The 18230-nt window shown below is 39.9% G+C and overlaps 1 protein-coding gene across 8 annotated transcripts in view; it reads left to right on the top strand.

Moving 5' to 3' along the window:
• The window catches only part of FGD4 (FYVE, RhoGEF and PH domain containing 4), a 208144-nt gene that overhangs the window by 111479 nt on the left and 78435 nt on the right, over positions 1–18230 (top strand). For 2 of the 8 annotated variants that reach the window (XM_025879516.2, XM_073877728.1), the window contains exon 1: positions 852–1043. The exons of the other annotated variants lie outside the window; for them this stretch is intronic. In XM_025879516.2, the coding sequence (XP_025735301.1) occupies positions 956–1043 (88 nt within the window). In that variant the 5' untranslated portion in view covers positions 852–955. Of the gene's footprint in view, positions 1–851; positions 1044–18230 lie in introns of those variants that run through there. 8 annotated transcript variants of the gene reach the window in all.

The raw sequence follows: 18230 nt of genomic DNA, 5'->3' as shown, positions 1-18230 counted from the left end.
ACATGCAGTCCCAGACCAGCAGTGTCCGTGTCACTTGGGAGCGTGTTAGAAAGGTAGATCCTGGAGCTCCACCACAGACTGGTTGAATTCAACTCTGGAGATAGGATTAGGCAACATATGTCTTAAAATGCCATCCAGGTGATTTGATGCAACTGGAGTGTGACAGTGATTGCGTGTGGACACCCTGAGGAGGGGATTGGAGAGATTATTTCCAACCATGAGAGTGATGTCTGTGTAGCCTGTTACTTCATTGTGATTTTATAAATATTTTTATTGACATTTTCTAATATTTCAGGGGATCAGGAATTTTTAAAGTACTTATTGAATGATACAAACTTATAAAGATATATAAAAATGAGTAATAAATATTATACCAGCCAACAAGTGTTCTGAAATAACCTATAAAACTTGGTTTCCTTAGGAAATCTGTGAGTAGTATTTATTTGCCAAGCTCAATGAGCTGTGCTAAAATGGAAGGTTGAAGTGACAGAATAACATTTGTGATCCTTCAAAACGACATTTTAACATCTTAAGCCTGTGAATCCTGGATCTGTAACCTCTTCAGTCCAAGGCATGGACCCAGTTAAAGTGGAAACAAACTGTTTTCATGTTGGCTTTTTTAGAGCATTACTAATAGTTAAGGAATTAGTTTATAAACCATCGTATTCCCAAATGTATTTCTAGTTCACTTGAAGCTTCCATGTGTCTCCGTTGTTGTTTATTTTACCATAATAAATAGAAGTCTCTCCATCTTCAGATACTTGGCCTCATGAAAAGCACTGCAGCAGCCCTTCCTCTGGGGAGGTGTGGCATATTATGCATGAGGTTGTCTTTGAGCAGTCAAGGTCTAAGAATGCCCTGAAGTAAACAGTGCCTTGGTGCAGGCTCCTGGCTGATCCTGTGTGTGATCTCCAGTCTACCAGAGGCTTTAAAGCCAGGAGTGAGATTTCATCTCATGATCATTAAAAGAGTAAAGTCAAATATTTTATCAAACCCAAGTAGACTAATTATCAGTATATGTGAAGTCATGTCCACAGATCAAGGTAAGTGGTTTCATTTTCTAGTGTATCTTTCTTGTTTCTTTATAGTGTGTGTGATCAGTTGATAATACAGCATGCTGAGGGACATACAAGTGGCAGAGTGTGGTTTTGTTTTAATGTTAAGAATAAGGTTCACGTTATTTTTCAACTTTAACATTAAAATATGTACTAAATTCAAGGTTTTTGGCTCTTTCAAGAGGCGTCTTCTGGGTTAGCAAAGTACAAATTTGTTTAAGTTCTGTTTCTCTGACTCATTCTTACTAACATTAGAACAGTTTGAAAATTCAGTCAGTAAGGAGAGGAATGCAGAGAAAGAAAGCAAGAACTTTCTTTTTTTCTTTTCCTTCTGTTTCTGGTGTGAACAAAGCTCACAAATGTTTACCACTAATCCTTTTCTAGTGCTACTGCATGGAGCAGCGTTCTGTTCAAACAGCCCCCCACCATCCCAGTCTGGTTGTTTTAGTAAAGTTCAAAAGACTGAGTGTTCTGGGTTTTACATATTAGATAACATAGTAGAGCTAGACATGGATTTGTTTTTTTTTTTTTTTTAATTGTTAGTGGTATTGAGCCACTGTTGTTTTCCTGCAGTGTTCTAGAGAGCATATAAATGGGAAATTGACTTTCAAAGAGGAATGAAATTCTACTGTGTGGTAGAAATATAATCATGTGACAGGAAATTTCTGCTAAAAATATTTTTTAAGACTGAAATGGGTTCATTTTGTGTAGCTATTTTCCCATTGTTTCTGCATGGATATAAACCCGCCTGAAGAATGTGTCCATTGCTAAACAAGATGAGCTGCACCTTACAACAGGAGGCCTTCATAGTTACCAAGATTCTCTTCCTTCTGACGTCACTCCTTCCTTCTCCTTCTTTCTTGTGGCCTAAGTGGGGTTTGCACTGAGTGTGGAAGCCCAAGGGCGGGGTTGGTCATGGTACTGCAGCAAGAAGCTGAGGCTCCTTTCTGGAGCTGCACGGCCTTGGCTGGCTCCGCTCCCAGGTTCCAGGAGTTGCTAGAGATTAAGGAGCCCAGTCCGTGCCTGCCCTGCTTCCTCTGTCATCTAGGTGGAAGCCTTGATTCCTTTATGGGGCTTCCACTCTTCTTGCATAAATAATTTCAGAGTTCATGTCCTCTTTCCATGGTTTACCATCATATTCTAAATATGGAAGTATTTTTTAAAGTGACAAAGAAGTATTCTCTTTCTCCATTACTGAAGTTCTCTCTTTGCTTGAAACAGCTTCTGTCCCTTTTCATTCCATCTTCAAACAGTTAAGGATGACTGGAATCAATAAGGAATTGATCTTCTCTCCTGGAAGGCAGTTCTTAAATGGAGAGAGAACTACTAGAATTTTCTGCTCTGATGGACATCTCCCTATAGTGAGTGACCACTGTTGAAATGTGGGTTTCAGAAGTTCCTTTTAAGGTTTTTAAACTGAAAGGACAGTAATGGAGCACTTCCTGCACACACCAGTGGTTTATTTTGTTGCTATTATATTGTCTAAGAAAACATTTTATGCATGCATATTTAGTGTACATGTTATTTTGTAAAAGTTTTATCTTCTTTTAATGACTGGAAGAAATTTTCCTTTTTAAAACCTATACTTACAGGCAAACTCACATGGAAATTGAAAAGTGAAAGTGTGATGAATGACTCAGTAGCAAGTATTATTTAATCTTTGCGGGGATGATAATATGGTCTTCATTTCATAGTCATCCAAAATGTATGTAACTTACATTGTGATCCAAGGATAGGATTTAAACTTGCCCAGTTCTCCTTAGACACTAGAACACCATTCATCCAAAAAATAAAAAGGCCTTTTCCTTGGTGCCTGTAGACCTTATCCCTACTCCCTTTCTGATCTGCCCTCTGATAATCTTTACTCTCTGTGTTCTTTGTTGTTTATAAAATAGGGATCCAATTTTTACTGGCCTGAAATATATTTTTAAAGGTCTTCACTCTGTAATTCTCTGCGTTGTCCCCCATCATAGTACCCTTAAGCCCTTTTTAGATCAGATCCTTCTAAGACTATTTGCCCTCTGCTAATTGACCAAGGGTCTGTAGTTGGTCCTATGTTGAAGCAGCAGAAGGAAAATGCCTATGAGGAGGAAAATAGTGTTAGCCTTGGAGGTTGGTCATTTTACATGTGGTTATTGAAACCTGGCCTGGGGAAAACCCCTCATTCTCCTCTTAGAGAATGAATATAGATAAGATTTTCTTTAAAAAAAAAAAGATTTTATTTATTTGAGAGAGAGACAGGGGCATGCACCCGCACACACATGTGCGTGAGTGGGGGTGGGGCAGAGGGAGAGGGAGAAGCGGACTCCCGGCTGAGCACGGAGCCCCACATGGAGATCAATCCCAGGACCCTGAGATCACAACCTGAGCCGAAATCAGATGCTTAACCGACTGAGCCACTGAAGCACCTCCAAGATTTATTTTTAACTAAAAAAAAAAAAAAAAAAAAAAAATCCCACTAAGTCATTGTGGCCTTCTCCATGTCATTGTGTTAGCAACTCTTATTTCTTAGGCTCTGGTGAAAGACCTTAGCCTTCGTTCAGTCTTTTTCCTCTTACATCCAATCTGTCAACAAATCTTGTTTTAAGAGACCTCAAACTGACCATGTTTTAACATCTCTCCTGCTGCTACACTGGTTCAAGCCACACTCAAGTTTTCCTTGGATTATTCCAATAACTTCCTATCTGCCCTTGACCTCCTGGAGTCTGTTCTGTACCCAACAGCCTGAGTGCTCCTTTAAAAATGGAAAACAGGGACGCCTGGGTGGATCAGTTGGTTAAGCATCTGCCTTCAGCTCAGGTCACGATCTCAGGGTCCTGGGATTGAGTCCCACATTGGGCTCCTTGCTCAGTGGGGAGTCTGATTCTCCCTCTGCCTGCCGCTCCCCCTGCTTGTGCTCTCTCTCTCTCTCTCTTTCTGACAAAGAAATAAATAAAATCTTTTTTTAAAAAATGGGAGGGGCGCCTGGGTGGCTCAGTCATTTAAGCGTCTGCCTTTGGCTCAGGTCATGATCCCAGGGTCCTGAGATCGAGCCCCGCATCAGGCTCCCTGCTTGGCGGGGAGTCTGCTTCTCCCTGTGCCTCTCCCCTTGGCTTGTGCTCTCTCTCTCTCTCTTTCTCTCTCAAATAAGAAAAAGAAAAAAAAAAAAAAGGAAAACAGATCATGGTCTCTCCTCTGCTTTATAGCCCTTCAGTGAATTCCCAGCTCTGTCAGAGGAATAGCCTCTGTCCTCTCAGGGATAGACCAGGTCCTGCCTGTCCTGACTCTAACCTGTACTCTTAACTCTGACCTTGATGGCAAATGTGTTCCCTGTTCGTTCTTATCTATCCTTTCTCCCCCTCCCCACCATGTTGTCTCTTATTTCTTCCTGAACATATCTACTGTGCTACTATTTTAGCACTTTTGTAGTATCCTTTGCTTGAATGTTAATCCCCCAAATATTTGTGTGTCTTACTCTCTTCGGGTCCACTCAACTGTCACCTGATTGGGGAAGCTTTTCTTGAACTGCCCCATCCAACAGCCCTCTGTCTCCTTTACTCATCTTTGTTTTCCTCATCGTTCTTTTTGCCATCTAGCATTTATATAAATGTATTTTTTTATTGTGTTGTTCACTGTTCTATCTCTAGGGCCTAGAACAGTAACATATATACTGGGTGCTTTGTTAATATTTGTTATATGAATGAGTACATTTCTAATACTTGTGAACTTTTCTGTTAGGAAATTTAAAGTTAAATGAGCAGGAATATAGAGAAGTTAATAAGTTATACATATTTGTGGTGTTCTCCATTTCTTCCCCTCAATTCGCTTTCATAGAGTAAATATTCTGCTTATTAGTTTCTGGTCTTCCCTGTTAAGCAGAATCTGAGTCATGAGTGTCTTCCCATTGGAAGTCTGGAGGTCAAGTTGATCACGTTAAAAAGAACAAAGAAAAAGGGAGAATGACACTGAAGTCATAGATGGGCTCAATAAGTGGTTTTGGATTATGAATTACAGGGCTCTGTTGGAGAGAGAAAATAGATGGGAGAAGTTTTGGGGTGTGAGACCAAGAAATTTGGGGAACCACTTGCATGGAGAAAATTATGGCAAGATGACAATAAAATGTTTAAGATGTTTTATTACATATTAAGGATGTACTTTCCCCACTTTCTTTTTCTTGTTTTTTTCCTCCTGCATTTAAGGCATTTAACTTTGAAATTCTCCCAAAGGAGGAAAATAGGAAAAGAATGAAGTTAATATAAAATGTAACAGTCTAGGGGCACCTGGGTGGCTCAGTCGTTAAGCATCTGCCTTTGGCTCAGGTCATGATCCCGGGGTTCTGGGATCGAGCCCCACATCGGGCTCCCTGCTCCATGAGAAGCCTGCTTCTCCCTCCCCCACTCCCCCTGCTTGTGTTCCCTCTCTCGCTGTATCTCTCTCTCTGTCAAATAAATAAATACAATCTTTAAAATAATGTAACAAGGGGCGCCTGGGTGGCTCAGTCGGTTAAGCGACTGCCTTCGGCTCAGGTCATGATCCTGGAGTCCCGGGATCGAGTCCCGCATCGGGCTCCCCGCTCAGCGGGGAGTCTGCTTCTCCCTCCGACCTTCCCCCCTCTCATGTGCTCTCTCTATCTCTCATTCTCGCTCTCTCAAATAAATAAATAAAAATCTTTAAAAAAAAATAATGTAACAATATAGAAATGTTTCCTCTTAATAAGTTCTTGTAAAGCTTGATTTAAAGGGGGTAGAAAACCAATTCATGGATTAAAGTGTGAGAATTATTTATGTGTTTATACTTCATCCAGTTTCTTTCCAAATTCATCTGGATAATTGGAAATTGACCTGCATTTTAAAATTTATAACCAGCAGTTAAATTCTATGAACTGTTATTTGCCATATGCTAATATATTTATTTGAGTAATAACAATGATACATTGTTGGGTCACATGACTTCTTAGAAATATGAAATCTATTCTGAGTATAATAAAAAGTATATAAAGCTTGAAAAGGATTATTTTTGTGACTTTGTAAATGTACGCCCCCCTGATGTCTATTGAACTGGTGAAGTTACCAATTTATGTAGAATATCAGTTTTTCTCTTTTAACATTGCCCAATAAAAATTTTTTCTTGATTTACTTCTATCAGAGTTGCTAATTTAGAGTGGAAAATAGCAAAATAGTGAATGAAAATATTGAGCAAAGAAGATATTTTTTTGTACTTCTTTATATCTATATTTAGATACAGGAGAATGGTAAGGAGACGTGTTTAGAGATAGGGAACATAACTGTACAGTAGTCCCCCTTCATCCACGGTTTCGCAAGCAGATGATACTTCTGACGTGTTTTCAGAAGGTCAGTAGTAGCCTAACAGTATGTCACAATACCTGTGTCGTTCACCTCACATCAGCTCGTTGTGCAGGCATTTTATCATCCCACACCTTCACAAGAAGAAGGGTGAATATGGAACGGTAAGGTATTTTGAGAGACAGAGCGAGCTCACTCACATAACTTGGTATAGTATAATTGTTCTCTCTTATTGCTAATCTCTAACTGTGCCTAATGTATCAAATAAACCTTATCCATAGATATGTATGTATAGGAAAGAGAGTAAATATAGAATTCAGTACCATTTGCAGTTTCAGGCATCCACCTAAGGTCTTAACATATCCCCTGTGGATAAGGGGTGGGGCAGGGAACTACTGTATTCACTAGACCCAATTCTCTTTTTAAAGATTTCATCTTATTTTATTTATTTGACAGAGAGAGAGAGAGAGAGAGAGACAGCAGAGGGAGAGGGAGAAGCAGGCTCCCTGCTCCCGATGCGGGACTCGATCCCAGGACCCCAAGATCATGACCTGAGCCAAAGGAAGACACTTAACCAACTGAGCCACCCAGGCGCCCCTCACTAGACCCAATTCTAAAAACCTTTTAATATTCCTGCCTTCAGGGAAGTTTAAGTATGTCTCCACATAGACACAGATAAAAGCAGTGACTATACTGACATATATAATAGTATAGATACAAAATATGTGTTTGGAGAACAGAAAAGGAGGGACAGCTCACTGTTTGATTCAAGGAAATTTCCTCAAAAAAGTGACTTTGGAACGAGATTAATATGACTATTAAGGAGACTATTAAGCTAAGGGAACCAACATAGGCAAAACCATACAGAGACATAAGAAAAGAATATAATTATGTTCCAGGAATGGAGAAGATAGGAGTGTGGCTAGAGCTTTGGGTTGTGTGTGGCTGTGAGTAGATAGACATGAAACCTTTACAGGTAGACTGATGGCTAATGCTGAGATCTCTGATGGTGAAGAGTCTTTTATGCAAATTGGAGTTTTTTTCCTATGGGTCTTGCAGTCCCGTTAAAGGATTTTAAGCAAGGGGAGAAATAAGATTGGTTATATCATGGAATGAATAAAATAAACTTTTTCTTTGTAGGAACAATCCTCTTAGACATAACTAAACATGACATATATAATGCAGTTTTAAAATTCAGAATTAGAAAAGTGGTTATATTTGGTGAATTGGCTTATTTTTCTTCCTTCCTCTGTCGGCCAGAAAAAAAAAAGGAAATAATAGAAAAGCTAGATGGAATATTTGCTTTTTACGTTTTGCATGACTGAAACAATCCCCTACACTGTTAGAAGCTAAACACACAATGCTATTGTGCTCCTGCTCTAGAACCTAGCCAGGGAAAAATACGAGGCCGCGGGGCCTGCTGGTCTGATTACACAGCAGGGAAAGTAAATATCTAACTTGTTAAGCTGTTAAATATTAAATTTTTAGTAAAATGGGATTTTTATTAATGTTTGTCTTGAAAGGGTATTGAAAAAAAGTGGGTTGGGATAGATTAGACACTGTCTCCAAACCTCTTTGTAGAAAGTCACCTACGTACCTTGTCAGATTTTTTAAAAATTGCCACTCTTCAAATAAAAGTACTGAGGTCCACATACTACCTACCTGTAACCCATACCTAAGCAATGACACTAGAGAAGTAAAAATTTCTCTAATTTATAAAGGTAAGTAACTTTCTCATAGTCACAAAGTAAATAATCATGTCAAAACTTTGGCCTTTTACTAATCTACCCTCTTTCCTCTTAGGAAAAAAATGCACTTCCCAGATAAACACTACCCTTGGTTCCCACAGCAGGTCTGGCTGGTCCTGGACTATAGTGATTGTATTGGTGTGTTTAAATAAGTAGCTTTCATGGTGAAGGACTTGCTGGCCCCAAGGAGCTTTTCCTATTTGGTAGAGGTCTTTTTTTTTTTTTTTTTTTTTTTAAGATTTTATTTATTTGAGAGAGAGCACAAGCAGGGAGAGGGAAAGGAGAGAGAGAGAAGCAGACTCCCCATGGAGCAGGGAGGGGCTCGATCCCAGGACCCCAGAATCATGACCTGAGCTGAAGGCAGACGCTTAACCAACTGAGCCACCCAGGCGCCCTGGTAGAGTTCATTTTTATCCATAATTGCTATGAAGCTAAATTTAGGTTTGAAAAGTGAATGAACAGTGTCAATAACTGCAAAACAAAGTGTAGGAAGACAGCGGGCTGAGAAGTAGAAGTCAGCCAATAATTTTAAGGAGGCAAAGTGAAGTAGGCAGAAGCTTGCAGACGCTAGTTAATAAAAATAAAGAGTATTAGGCTGGAATGTTTTAGCTGCTGGGAATCAGGTTTAGAGAAATCAAGTTCAGAAAAGCAGGTACCGAATTAATGAAAATAAGCAGTCAGGAAGGATTTGGTTATGAAAAGGTTGTGTGTGTGTGTGTGTGTGTGTGTGTGAAGAGAAACAGTAGTCAGTGTTTGGTTGCTTATGATTAAGATAATTAACAATTCTCTTTGGTCTTAGCAACATCCTTGTCAAACCTTAATCAACACTGGCCAGTTTGATTTTCTTCTTCTTTCTGGATCTGCAGATAAATTTATTGTGAATAAATGGAAAATAGTTTGGCAGTGGGTAGAAGGAAGAGGAAAAGCCAAGATTCTGGTTAATTTATAAACCAGACATCTTGAATAAATGAGTTGGCTATAGCTCTTAGAAAAAAACAACTTTCTTTTGCCCTTCAAGTTCTTTTCTTACATCTGTTTTTATTTCAGAGTTCGTGAAGTCCATAAAATTTAATTTTACTGTTTTAGAAGTCTCCTTTCATAGCAGAGCTTTCCATACTCAGCCAGAAATAATCTCCCTCTTTTGGATTCTCAAGGCTTATAGCTGATACCTTTTCAAATACACAGAGGATGTCTAGATTTTTGGGTTTTTGTGGTAGTGAATTTTTTTTTTTTAAGATTTATTTATTTTAGAGCACATGCATTTGCACAGGGTGGGGAGGGGCAAAGGGAGAGGGAGAGAGAGTCTCAAGCAGACTCCACGCTGAGCACAGAGCCCATCACGGGGCTCCATCCCATGGCCCCGAGATCACAACCCAAGCTGAAACCAAGAGTCAGATGCTCAACTGACTGTGCCACCCAGGCACCCCTCAGTAGTAGATTCTAAAATCACATAATCTTACTTTACTACCACATAGCAAAGAGGGCGTCATTCTTGAGATTAAATTTTTGGTGTGGCTTAAATAGCCACTTGATGCTGTGAGCCTAAATCGTTTCTATTAAAATTTCACTAAATCTTCATGGTATCTCCACTTTATAATTTTGGTGGAACTTTAGCCTAACAGCTAAAAATTTAAAAAATTCATTTCATATAGCTTCCACTGCAAATACTAATTTGATCTATGCCTGTTACAACACCAGAAATAGTGGTTCTCAATCTTGACTGCACCTTGCAATCACTTTAAAACACATATACTGTGGGGCACCTGGGTGGCTCAGTTGATTGAGCATCTGCCTTTGGCTCAGGTCGTGATCCCAGGGCCGTGGGATCAAGCCCCAAGTCAGGCTCCCTGATCAACAGGCAGTCATCTTCTCCCTCTGGCCCTCCCCTCCACTTGTGCTCTCTCTCTCTCTCTCTCTCAAATAAATAAATAAAATCTTTAAAAAAACAAAACAAAACAAAACAAAGATACCTGGGTCCCACATCCTAGAGATTGTGATCTCATTGACTTGGGGTTCAGCGCAGGTATTGCAGTTTTCATTTTTAAAGCTCCACAGGTGATTCATGGTTGAGCACTATTGACCAAAAGCATGACCTTTTGGCTTAGTGGTTCACATGCAGTAGATAGCTGGGGAAGATAATTTTTACTAAAAATATTAGGAAGGCAACTGAATTAATAGCATAGTAGGCATGTGGGATTTAGATCAATAAGAAAGTAAAGATCATACGGTTTAACACTGTTAGTTTACCCCAGAGTCATCTGTAAGCCCAGATGTGCTAGATAAACTATGTTAGATCAATTGTGCCGTGATGCCATTAACGAGTTACCTGAAACCTAGAAGTTTTTACTTGAAGAAGTCACATTGCTAGCTGGGACAACCAAGAGTGGTTCTGGAGGATTTATAGTGATAACATAGTGCTATAGTAATAATAGTGTTATTATATAGCACTTAGACCACTAATCTGTGGGGGTTTTTTACTTGATTATTTAGGTCAAGGTCTGCAAACCTTTTCTGCAAAGGGCCAGATCATACATATTTTAGGCTTTGCAGAACACAGGGTTTCTGTCACCCGCTACTCACTTCTGCCAGTTTAGTGAGAAAGTATCATACACAAAAAAAATGAGTGTGGCTGTATTTCAGTAAAACTTTATTGACAAAAATAAGTGGTGGACCAGATTTGCTCTGTGAGCTGTGGACTGCAGACTTTGAGTTCAGGTATATTTTAATTTTCCCGCTAAGGGACTTGTGGGCTGTAGCTTGTTGGCCCCCTGATTCAGGGGCATTTTAAACTTCCTACTTGAGAGCAGGGTGAGGATCTTAGTGATCCTAAACACTGATCACTGGGACTTACTGATCCCTTTTTGGTGTCCTCTCTTGCAAGGTGCTAAGTACATACTTACTGAATTAATGTATACATGCAACTTTTAACCTTTTTTCTATTATCTATCCAATCTATTCTATTATCTATCCAACCCATGTAACCAGTCTTCCAGTAGGGAAAAAAGGTGGCACATACGCCAGCTATGGAGAGGAAATGCACGTCAGTTCTTTGAAGTCTGTGGCAGGCTGTAGTTGCTGGGTTTGGTAGAATTCTCGAAGTGAATACAGATCTGATTTGCTCTGAGGACATTTATTATCCTAATGTCTTAGAGCAGATTCTAAGACTTTATTTCTAAAAAAGTAATTCTTTTTCTTAAAAATTTAAATTCATGTTAGTTAACAGATAGTGTATTATTAGTTTCAAGATAGAATTTAGTGATTCATCACTTGCCTATAACACCCAGTGCTCATTACATCAAGTGCCCTCCTTATTGCCCATCACCCAGTTAGCCCATCCCCCCACCCACCTCCCATCCAGCAACCCCCAGTTCCCTATAGTTAAAAGAGTTCTTTATGGTTGGCCACCCTCTCTATTTTTATCTTATTTTTCCTTCCCTTCCCCCATGTTCATCAGTTTTGTTTCTTAAATTCCACATATGAGTGAAATCATGGTATTTGTCTTTCTCTGACTTATTTCGCTTAGCATAATGCTCTTAAAAAAGTATTTCCTAAACTTGGTTTTGTAATAACTAGGGTGTTGTTAGTGATTCAAGAGTATGTTTAGTTTCTCAATATTTCAATTCGTTTGGATTTAAGATCACTATCATGCTTGTATGTGGTGAGTGGAGTCTTTGGCAGAACAGAGCAAATACTGGAAATAGCACTCCAGATCATGAGTCCATTTGCAGTGCAAAGCACACATAGGCCTGACCATAGTTGTGGTAGAAAGAGCACTGCCCTTGGAATCCAAAGCCCTGGTGTGACTCTTGGCTTTACCACTATTTACCAACCTTACTAGAACATGGAGATCTCTGTCCTACATGCTTCTGTCGAGGCTGAAGGTGAAATGTGGTGCGATATATGTGAAAGTGCCTCATGAGGTCTTTCCTGGCCTCTCCTTGCAGAGTCTGAGTCAAGTGTAGCAGGAACCACAGTGCAGCCCCGCGCTGACTAGGACTGGACTGTCATGGACGGAACCTGAGTGATATGCCCACTGGTCTTCAAAGAAAATGTGTAAGAGTATATAATGGAGAGGTCTTCTTGGCCTCAGCAGAGCAAGAAGATGAGAAATCTCAATAATTGAAGGGCAAGGGAGAAGGAGGTCAAAGCAGGGAAGAGGCAGAGCAGTCTGGAACTCTGTTTTGATCTGTTTAGTTACCCCAAATCAAAATTCACATTCTTAACCTCTATGTCTTAAGTGGGAGTTTTTGAAGCTCCTGGCTACACAGTGTTGGTTGAAATGGAGGCACAGGATCAAGGCAAATAGCTGGAATATAACAGATGTAATCACTTGATGATTTTCTGAGTGAAAGCCAAAGAATTATGAACTTGGAGTCCTTATCCAGAGGGTAAACTCTATGTAGATGTGACCTCTAACATTAGCCTAGTCACTTACCACCACCTCCATTTACCACCTTCATAATGGACACCACAATGCCTGCCTGACTTTATTTCATTGGATTCTTGAAAGGAGCAAATGAAATGAATATAAAGTGCCTCACGTTCTGCATACTTGGCTCAGAATAAACAAGTTATGTTTTATTACTACTATGGTTAACAGTAGCAAATCTGTTGTATACTGTGTAAGTTTTAAAGCATTATGAAATCCCAAGTTATGATTGTTAATATTTTTGTGACAGGAAAACAACGTATGTTACTGAAGGATATGTCTCTCAGCATCAGTGTCTGTCTGTCTGAAGCTATGCATTGTACTGCATTTATCCAAATGCCTCTTGGTGTCTAGAGAACAAATCAGTTGAGAAAAGGCCATTTTGAAAACTAGTTTTTTCCAGGGAGCATAAGCCTATTCTAATTCCCTGTTGGTATATGGGTTATAAGTCTTCAGGAAGAAGTCAAGCTTCCTACCAAACACATTGTTTTGCCTGATCTTGGTATTTAAACCCAAGGGAGGTCGCAGAGCAAAGGAGCATTTGAATCTGTTTGTGACTCAGCAGAATTAAAGGCAAATGATGTGCTTTTACATTCAGGGGTCTTAGGATACTTTTCTCAATGAAATAAAACTGTCCACAGTATTCTACATATTGCTATTCTCTGCGTGGTTAATTATTGTAATACTTTACATCCTATTTTATAACCACTTTGAAGGGGGGAAAAAGTCCCTTTGGAGATTTTTCTGTGTTTGCTAAGTTTCAAGTCTGCTAGGCTGTGGGATTTTGCCTGTGAGAGGAGGAGAGTGGTGGAGAGAAAGTGGACTCACAGAATTACAGAATTGTGATCTCACCTGGGCTCTAAAACTCCAGTTTTAGACTGCAGGACTCAAACATCCAGGGCCTGCCCCTAGTGCTGTTTTTGCGGTCAACATATTGTGTCATGATATTGAGCAGCTTCAAAGCTGGGGGCAGCAGCATCACCTCCAAGAGCCGAGGGCAGGCTAGAGTTTCAGCTCAATTTGAGTCAAGGTCATGAGGGCAGCCAAAATGATGGCGAAGTCAGGAACAGATGCTAGTAATGGAGATGGGGAAGTGTGGGGGAATGGCCAAGGCTGTAGCTGTCAGAAGGCAGGAAGGATCCTAGGGCAACTTTTCGCAAAATGTGTCCCAAGACACATTAGCCCCCATGGGATGTTGACTTGTTATGATGGCACATTTTCCTAGAGATATACTGGGTTCAAAGTCAAACAGGTTTTTCTACTTTAGGGCTTTTTGTAGCCTCTAATATGCCCACTGGTATCATGGGAATACGAGGTAAAGCTATAAAATTTGGCAGGTCACTAGTATTTCACACAGAATCATTGTTGTTCATGGTGGGGGTAGTGGGCAATGGAGTGGACAGGGGTGGGGTGGGGGGATGGGGATGAGAGATCCTGTTGTCAGAGTAGAGCTTCCCAGTACACACTTTGGGAGAGGCTGCCCTAGGGCATATGGCAGGTGCTATGAAGGTTGCTGTGGTTTTTCGCTTGGGCTCTTGAGTGGACTGAAGGAACTGGCAAATACCCAAAAATGTTCTCCAGGCTCTCAATAACTGCTCTTTTTTCTTCCCTCTAGCCTCATCACTTGACTGGTATTTACTACTGCTATTAATAAGATGAAGGAAATTAGTCCTTCTTATATAAAAAAGGTTAAGTGATTTAACCCACGATTACTGAGACCAAAAACAACAAAAAATGAGTCAGAGCTTCTGTACAGTTGGCCCTGCCTCAGAAAAAACAGGCCTGCCCTGCTCCCTTAAAAGGCAACGAAATGCTATTTTTTTAAAGGTATCAAAAGGAATATATTTGAAAAATCTAACAATGAGTTTGAAAAATGAGGCAGATGGAGTGTTTGGGAATGGCTGAACTTAATATCAGGGCATACTGTTCATTCGGGCACTCCCACAGGCTTCTGAAACTTAACACTTGCCTTCTTAAAATGAAAGGCACTGTTTCCTTGTCACATTAGCCAGGAACCTCAGCAAGCATCCTCTTTTACTGCTCTCTGTTCTTGCCTTCTTCAGCCAGTCCCCTCCCTGTGCTGCCCTCAGGATGTCTTAGCGCTCCTCTCTCCTCTTCTGCCTCTGCCATGGGCATGGTACATGTGTTTAGCCCGCGTTCAGACCAGTGCCGTTAGCAGGGGGATGAGGGAAGTGGGGGAAGTTGAGCATTCCAGATACCCATGGAATTGTACATATCTCTTTTCTCTTTTAAATCATGAGTTACATGAGGGTAAGGATTATGGTTTATTTGTCCTCCTGTCCCCAGTAGTTAGCAGAGTCCAGGGGCACTTTTAATTAGGGAGTTATTAGTACATTTAAGTAGAGATGGAAAGAAAAAACAAAGAATGAAATGAAGTAGAAACTTGATAGGTTCTGTTAATCTCTTTGCAATTGATCATTAGATATTTTCATTGCTGACAGAACAGTTTGTATTTTGGAGGCATAAAGACCTGTTAAAATTTGATACCGAATTTCTTTAAGTGGTCATAAGTACTTCAATGTGCTTTTCAGAAAATTGTCAGATTCACTGTCAAATTTTCAGATTCATTGTCAAAATAGCAATTATGATTAATGTCAAATGGAGGAAGATTGAAGAAGGTTTATGGAGTCCAGGACACATATTTACAATCATGGTAAAGGGTGAAGGATAATGATTAAATCGTCTGGGATTAAAATTATCTGCAGTAAATTCTCCACAGCACATGTCACACATCATTTTATCATTACTAATACTGTTCTCTGTAGCAGGCCATGTACTTTTAAACTAATTATTGTATTAATTTGCAAAAGAGTCATTATTTGGCTTGAATTGATCCAAAATGGTTTATTGGGCATCCCTGGAAGAAGCAGAGGGGTGGGGCACTGAAGCACATGACTGGTGCTGAGAAAGTAAGCCAGTATGAGCAAGTGCTGGTAAGTCAAAAGTTAGGCAGTGGTCAGGGCAAATACAGGCAAGGCAGGCAGAGAAGGAGGCAAGCGAGGAGGGCCTGCGGAAGCTGGACGGAGGAGAGAGACAAAGGATCTGGTTCCCTGATCCACTACCCTGACATCCTATAGCACTGAGTATTCAAGGGGAGGGAGAAATTTTCCTCTGTCCAAGGTTTTTCTAGCTGGACTAAGAATTAAATTTACCTGAGACAGATTAACAGGAGAAAAAGCCACACTTTTATATGTGTGTACGGAGGCCCGGTAATAAAATTGAGACCTAAAGGAATGACCAAGGCAGGCACTTTTTATACTTTTTAGGCAAAGAGACAATAGTGAGGAATTGACAGGACAAAGAAAACTTCAGAATTCCATACTAATTGAAGTTCCCAAACAGAAGTTGGGCTAAGGTGGTAGGTTAGTAAGAAGTAACCAGGGTTGTTATGCAGCCTCTGAGCTCTACATTCCTTCTCTCCATAATAAATATATCTCTACCCCTGGTACAGGGAGAGGTACCTTCCACACAGAAGATATATTTTCTGCTTTCAAGAAGACAGAGGAGGATCTGAGTGTCCTTGCACAAGCTGTCTCAAGTAATTTTTATTTGAAGTAATCAGTATGCCAAAGTTCTGGCACAGCGAATGCAGGGTGCTTAGATGAACCTAGGGCCCAGTTTAATCCACCTGGTTACGCTTTGCAGTAAGAAGAAGGAACTAAAGGGGGCGCCTGGGTGGCTCAGTCAGTTGAGCGTCTGCCTTCAGCTCAGGTCATGGTCCCAGGGTCCTGGGATCAAGTTCCGCACTGGGCTCCCTGCTCGGTGGGGAGTCTGCTTCTCCCTCTCCCCCTGCTTGTGCTCTCTCTCAAATAAAGGAATAAAATATTTTTAAAAAAGAAGGAACTAAGAAATGGGTGTTACTGTAAATTGAAAACAGTTGATCAGGTAAAGCACAGCAGGCTGTGGGCCTCTTCTAACTCTGGATGGTGTCAACTAGAACCACCCTTTGCAAGTAGAAACACATGTAATTGTGGTTTCTGTTTACTGCCACCTTCCGCTCTAGTCAACGCTGCAGACAGAATAATCTTTGTGCTTTAAATAGCCAGAGTTTTCTGTAATCTTGACCAACATCCTTAGTTGAATATAATCAAAAAGTGAACCTCCATCGGTTTTAGGGGTGGAAGAACTACCCCTAGCTCCCTTCCTCATGCAGGGGGGTGCTGGAGGAAGTTCAGTGTTTAAGATCATACCATGTCCCAGCACCAATACAGAAGTCATTGTGGAATGGGTACTTTCAACATGTTTATGCAGGGATTCATGGGACCTAACAAGTGGTCACACTGAAAGGGGGAAACATTCAGATTCCTAGCGCCAACATTGAAATTGTGATAAAATGTAGTTAGCAGCATAACAGGCACTATGGCCATGGGCCTCCCCTGTGATCTCCTACTCAAAACTGGAATTTTGACAAGCTTAGTGTGGTTTGTTTCAGTTCATCTAACGGAATTCTAACTTTTAAGGGAGCAGACAATAGTACTCTTCAGAAATGTTATCTTTTTCATTCCTTATGTATAGCAAAAAAAAATTCAGTAAATAATTATGGAGCATATTTCAGGAACATAAAATAAATATTTCTATTTTGAAAACTTTGTGTCTTTAGAGGTTGTACATTTCTTTGATCTCATTGCATTCATGCAATTGTTGCATTTGATTAAGAAAAATACAGTAGTCAACGGTTGCCTTTTTACACTTTTTATTTGTGCTCATCCAGCTATGGGGCCTTGAAAAATATTGACTGCCTGCAGTTACCTACCTTCAGGGCTTATTTTGAATTCATACTGCTTTTGAACTTCAAAGACCTCAAGGTATCTGCTTTCTCTGACAGTATAAAATTCTATAATTTTAGGTAACATCATCTCATGAGGTCTGAAACATTGGCAGCCTATATTGCCTGTTAGTGACTCTAGTAAATGTAAATGAAATTACAGATTATGATGGATGGAGACATCTGAGTCAATTGCTGGGATTTTTAGCTGTTGCTGTTTTTATCAAGACATCTGGATAGTTACACAATTCCAGATGTTTAGAAATCTGCAGGGTTGTGAGAAAGATTACTCGGGTAAAAGGTTTTTCCTAGATACTCAGTATTTGTGTAGAAATGACCTTGACTTTTAAAATTTAGATACGAATGGAAATGTTTGAAATTTTATTTAGAACTGGGCTCTCAAATAGCTGTATATCTACTTACTTACTGTTGAAATTTAGAAAACATCTCTCGTGAAATAGAAACTAAAAAGGTAGGCAAATGAAGAGAAACTTGCCTAAGGTCTTTAGAGTTCATTTGTTCAAAAGTATTTATTGAGCATCTACTGTGCGGCAGGTGATGTTCCTAGGATACATCAGAACAAAGGTCCCTGCCTTCTCAGAGCTGACATTCTAACCAGGGGACACAGACAATAAATAAATAAATAAATGTTTTGATTTAATTTTATTGACGTATAATTGATATACAACCTGTGAGTTTCAGGTGTACAACATAACTCAATATTTGTATACATTGCAAAATGATCACCACAGTAAGTCTAGTTACCATCCCTCACCAACATTACAATTTTTTTTCTTGTGATAAGAACTTTTAAGATTTTACTTTCTTACCTTTTAAGTTTGCAATACATTATTGCCTGTAGACATTACAATCCCAGGACTTTTTTTAGAGCTGGAAGCTTGTACGTCTTGAATCTCTCTCTTCACCCTT

The sequence above is a fragment of the Callorhinus ursinus genome, unplaced genomic scaffold (genome assembly GCF_003265705.2).
Source record: "Callorhinus ursinus isolate GAN/ISIS: 27379988/994484 unplaced genomic scaffold, GSC_fseal_2.0 scaffold27, whole genome shotgun sequence".
Classification (NCBI taxonomy): domain Eukaryota; kingdom Metazoa; phylum Chordata; class Mammalia; order Carnivora; family Otariidae; genus Callorhinus; species Callorhinus ursinus.
This window is presented reverse-complemented; position numbering and strand designations above follow the sequence as displayed.